At 46.4% G+C, this 5192-nt stretch overlaps 1 protein-coding gene across 1 annotated transcript in view; it reads right to left on the bottom strand.

Annotated features, from left to right (window-relative positions):
- The window catches only part of TIGIT (T-cell immunoreceptor with Ig and ITIM domains), a 19846-nt gene extending 17920 nt beyond the window's left edge, over nt 1-1926 (bottom strand). The window contains exon 1 of the mRNA XM_008065860.1: nt 1784-1926. Coding sequence (XP_008064051.1) covers nt 1784-1844 — 61 coding nt within the window. The 5' untranslated portion in view covers nt 1845-1926. The remainder of the gene's footprint in view (nt 1-1783) is intronic.
- Between the last annotated feature and the right edge of the window lie 3266 nt (nt 1927-5192).

The following is a 5192-nucleotide window of genomic DNA, read 5'->3' as shown; positions in this document are numbered from 1 at the left end:
CAAAAATAAATAAATAAATAAATAAAATGTAAAAAGAACAAAACCACAGTTATTTAATGATATTCTTTAGTTGTGGAGAAAAATAAATACACCTATTGTGAATTGCATTTTCATAGAGCTTTCAAAAACCATTCAATTACATTTCTAAAACTTCTTGAAGTTTCTAAATAGGCTAAATAATGGTCACTTTATGAACATAGTCTTGCAAGGCAAGTGAAAAAGAGTATGCCTGAAAGGCACAGAGAACAGTCAGAAGGGCGTCCCCAAGATGGCGCTGCCTCCCAAAGACAACAAAGACCCTAAGCGGCTTTTCCCACCCGCGCGAAACTTAAACCTGTGCTCAACCTCTCCCTGTAGAAATGCTACCTCATAATCTCCTCCAATGGGACCCAGGCACAGCACTGGCCAGCCCCTGCAAGGTCCATAAAATATATCCCTCCCCCTGCATAACTCTCTCTCTCTCTCTTGCTTTCTCTCTCTGTCCCTGCCACTCTCTCTCTCTCTCTCTCCTTCTCTCTTACTCTCTCTCTTTCACTCTCTCTCACCCTCTCTCCCCCCTCTCTCCTTCTCTCTTGCTTTCTCTCTCTGTCCCCACCACTCTCTTGCTGGCTCTCTCACTCTCTCTCTCCTTCTCTCTCTCTCTCTCTCTCTCTCTCTCTCAGTCTCTCTTGTTCTCTCTCTCTCCCCACCACTCTCTTACTCTCTCTTTCTTTCTCTTGCTCTCTCGGTCTCTCTTTCTCTCTCTCTCTCGGTCTCTCTTTCTCTCTCTCTCTCTTGCTCTTCCTCAGTTACAGTCTCTTCATGTAACTGCCCCTTTAATAAATCTCTTGGTTCTGACCGAGTGTGGAGTCGTTACTGGTGCCGAACTTCTTTCACTCAGTACTTACCTCTCCCCAGTACCCTTGGGCTCCTCTCTACCCTTCTCCCATGGTTCAGAAAGCTACACAAAAACAAATATATACCACAGTTTTTAAAATATGTGTATTCCCCCCCACCCAGCTTGGAAAAAATTGACTAAGTCTTTTAATGTAGAAAAATCAATTTAACAAAAATTCAATCTGTCAGGTTATAGTCCCTGAAATCTATAGAGAAGACAGTTCTGATCCACAGAGAACTACTTACAATGTTTTCCTGGAAGGTTACTCAAGGACAAAAGAAAGGAAGGTGGAGCAGGAGTGAATTTTTTTATTTTTATTTTTTTTTGAGTTGGAGTCTCACTCTGTCACCCAGACTGGAGTGCAGTGGCCACTCCCGGCCACCGCAGCCTCGACCTGCTGGGCTCCGGTGATCCTTCTGCCTCAGCCTTCCAAGTAGCTGGCACTATAGGCGTGCGCTACCACACCTGGCTAATTTTTTTGATGTATTGTAGAGATGAGGTCTTGCCAAGTTGCCCAGGTGGCTCTCGAACCCGCGGGCTCAGGCAATTCACTCACCTCGGCCTCCCAAAGCACGGAATTACAGGCTGAGCCACCGAGGCTGGCGCAGGAGTGAACTTCTAATAGCAAACTGTTAACCCAACCCCTCCTTCCTAGACCCTTCTTCTGCCCCTGCGTCCTTCCCTGTGCTGGCCAGTCAGGCACCCTGAGGGTCTACAAAGTCCTTCATCTGCCATACAAAACAGACCTGCACCTCATTCTCAATGATTGCCTTTTCTCACATGAAGCTGAAAACAGCATTTCCTTACCTCAAGCAGATGAGGCATGCACTCAAAGCCTTCCCTACATGAGCGCTCTGGTCTCCTTGGTTTTTCCCCCTCCCTGCTCTGCCAGGTTTCAGGCCTTACCTAAGGCGAGGGGGCCCTGCCTCAGTCCCTGGGCCCAGAACAGAAGGAGACACCACTGCATGCTTCTGCCCAGGGGCTTACAGGAAGCAGATGTGGCCTTTCTGCCACCGAAACTAGCCAACTGCAGGTGGAACGGTAAAATCGAGCCTATGAGGAAAGAGGGTCTCGGAAAATCTGAGTTCAGCAAAAGCCTAGTCAAAAACAGATAACGTACTCAACAAGTACGCAAACTGCATAGGGTGAGCCACAAGAAAGGCCACGAAGGAAACACATTTTAAAATAAACAAAAAATGTGGTTAGAGATACACTAGTCTTTGAATTACAATAAGTCAATCTATTGTTTTCAAGTTCTGTTCTAACACATTTTAAAAATCAGTCTTTACCAAAGAGCTCAGGGGCATCTCTGTATCATTCAGGACACTGGGGAGCTTGTTACTGAGGAGAAACCATTCACTGGGCTCCTCTGTCTTCATCCTGCTGGACAGTGGGCAACCATAAGAGAAACTTGCCAGTGCCAGAACTTACAGGCCAGGAATTATATGTGAACTCCAACAAGCGTAAACGAGTAGCGTCTACTCTGGGGATGAGATATGGGAAGGATAAAAGTCTTGGACAAATGGAGCATCTTTCCATTGAGTCAGGTACTCTCCTCAAACCTTTTTGTCTGGTTAATCTGGTCTAAGATTTTGTTGAATTCTGGTTTTGTTTCTCTGATCCAGTGGAATCAGAGAAGACCAGAAGAGCGAGCTTTCTTGTGCACAGGGACCCCAGGAGAGTCAGAAATGCAGAGAAGTGCACTCCTCTGGAGCTCTCAGCTCATCCCAGGCCCTACTGTTTACCCATTCTCCCTCCCTCCTTCCCTCCCTTTATTCATTTGAAAGTCCCTGCGTGCCTACAGAGCACCAGAGGTGACAGCAGGCTCTGAAGATATGGTGGTGGATAATCAGCTCCTGCTTCCAAGAGCTTACAAAGCTTGCTTTCTGGTGAAGCCTCTCGGGAGAGAAGGTGGAGGGTCCACACTCACCTGCCTCCCAGGCTCTCATCACAGCTACCTTGGGCACTCCCTGTGTATATCCTGAAAATCTGCATCTCCACCAGGGGAAACACCCAGAGCCTGGTGCCCTGCTCCCTCCATTCCAGCTAAGCACCCTCTTCTAGCCAGGCTCCTGCCCTCCTTCTTCCTCGCGGAGTGTTCTGCCTCTGACCAGTTTCCAGCCTTCCTGGGTTCTGCGCATTCCCAAGTCTACACTATGGCCCATGCACCCCTTAAACCCCATCTCCAGGGCTCACATGAAGAGATGCCTCCACCACCTTTCAACTGCCACAAGGCCTTTGACTGGAGGAGCAATACTACCTAACATGCATCCAAGGGAGGGTGCCGAGGAAGAACAGGAGGGCTGTCTCCAAAACTTTTGCTAAGGCAGAGGAGCCAGGGATGGAATAGCCAAGAACAGCAGGTAGGAATAGACCATTGAAAGAGACGGACACAAGAGTTTGGGCTCTACAAAATTTACAGTCTGTGCTTCTATAAGGGGAGATGAGGCCTATCTTATATAATGAGAAATCCAAAAAAAGTAGGGTTTGTTTTTTTAAAAAAAGTTAAACAATTTTTCTCTTTGTTTCTAAAGAACTAGTCCAAAGAGGAGCATGGTAAAGTTCATTTTGATCGATGGTCTTCTTCAGACCCTGGAGCATGATAATTAACAGACTGTGGAATAACGCTGGGGTCCAAAGTTATTCTGGTTTGGTGGGGGCCTTGGGAAATGTACTCAGCCTCCTTAAACCTCAGTTTCTTCATCTGCTTATAGGAATAACTGTACCTCCTTCACAGGGTTGTGGGTATCCAATGAACGAGTGTTCAGTAAGGTACTTAGCACAGTGCCTGGAACACAGGGGTTCAATATATCAATTATAGCATTAGTAACAATAGTAATTAAGGAAGTAAAAGGAAATTGGAGAAGATATCCCTCTCTATCTACATAATTTATTTTGCCAAGAGGAAAATAAATCTTAGTCTCCAGATTCCAAGGCTAGTGTTCTACCCAACCTCTTCATTCTGTCCTAAATTCCTAAGTGTCTTAATAAGAATATAGAAATGTAACATGTCTGCAGGAAAACGGCTACATGCCATCCAGACCCTGAGACTGCCTTTGTAGGAAAGCAAAGGACAGAAAGGTCTCCCCAGGGAACCTTCTCTATATCCCCGTGTGAGCCCCTTGCAGGGACTCCACAGGTAAAGCTCCTGCTACCCACTCATGGGTCCCAGTAGCACAGCTTGGTCTGAGAACTCCCAGAGCTACCCTGAGTTTTGGGGGCTAGGCAGCAACCCCTGTGGCAGAATGTGAGGCTCTGAGGTCAGTCAGGCACTGACTCACATTTCTATTTAAAAAGTGCTAAAATGAACCAGCTTACTTTTTTCTCTTCTGACTTTGGAGTTTTGAGCTGGACAGGTCTGGTCAGCCTTCATGCAGTAGGTGTGGGTGGTTGCTGGGGAAGGGACTTCACATTTACCTGCAAAAGGGGAAAACGTACTGGCCTCCAATGTAAAGCATTTCCATCCTGCCACAGCTCAGCCTTTCCCTCACCCTCCGAGGGGCCCAAGTGAGCCACACAGGAGCCCATACAGCCAGATTTGCCCACCAGCACCATCCTGAAAACCAGTGATCTGCAGGGATCACAGCCGGGAGCGAAAGGAGGCTGAGAGTGGTGGCACTTTCCACAAGGCCGGTGACTTGTACCCAAGAAACATAACCTAGTGTTCTCGAGGAGCACAGGCCAATTTCCCAGCAGTGTCTTGGGCTTCAGCCCTTCCAAAGTCTTCCTGTAGCGAGAAACTTTATAGAGAGAGATGGGACAACGAGGCTACTTTGCCAGGAAACAGTGTTTATTCCTGCGGGCACTGCTCAGGGGACTTGCATCCAAAGGTTGAGCCCCGAAGGAAGCCAGGCATTGTCTTATGTATCATTTCTTTACATTGTAACATCTTTGTCTCCCTTGTAAGGTTACAGTTTGGCATTATTCATTTGATTGGATATTTTGTAGCTCAAGGCTGCAGTTAGCATTACATGTTCCACCCTGATTGGTTTTACTTAATTATCTCATTTGTATGTCCTATTTGTTGATTGGCTTACAAGATCACTATCCTGATTGGATTCTGCCAAAAAGTTTGAATATGTAGCCCACTCAAGTGAAAAGTCCTCGAAAAGAATGGCACAAAGAACCAGGAAGTAACTTAGGTGGTACAAGGAAATGAGGAGTAACTTATATAAAAACAAGAAGTAGGGTAACACAAAAAACGAGAAGTAAAGCAGCTTATATAAGAACAAGAAGCTACGTATTTTCTTTTTCCTGACTTTTACCTCTGCATTTTTGGCTTCTGCAGAGAGGCCCCTGCCTCATTCCCTCTGAG

Source organism: Carlito syrichta, unplaced genomic scaffold (assembly GCF_000164805.1).
Source record: "Carlito syrichta isolate Samal-C Ts95f unplaced genomic scaffold, Tarsius_syrichta-2.0.1 Scaffold308815, whole genome shotgun sequence".
Taxonomy (NCBI): Eukaryota; Metazoa; Chordata; class Mammalia; order Primates; family Tarsiidae; genus Carlito; species Carlito syrichta.
The sequence above is the reverse complement of the archived record's forward strand: the minus strand, read 5'-3'. Positions and strand labels throughout refer to the sequence as shown.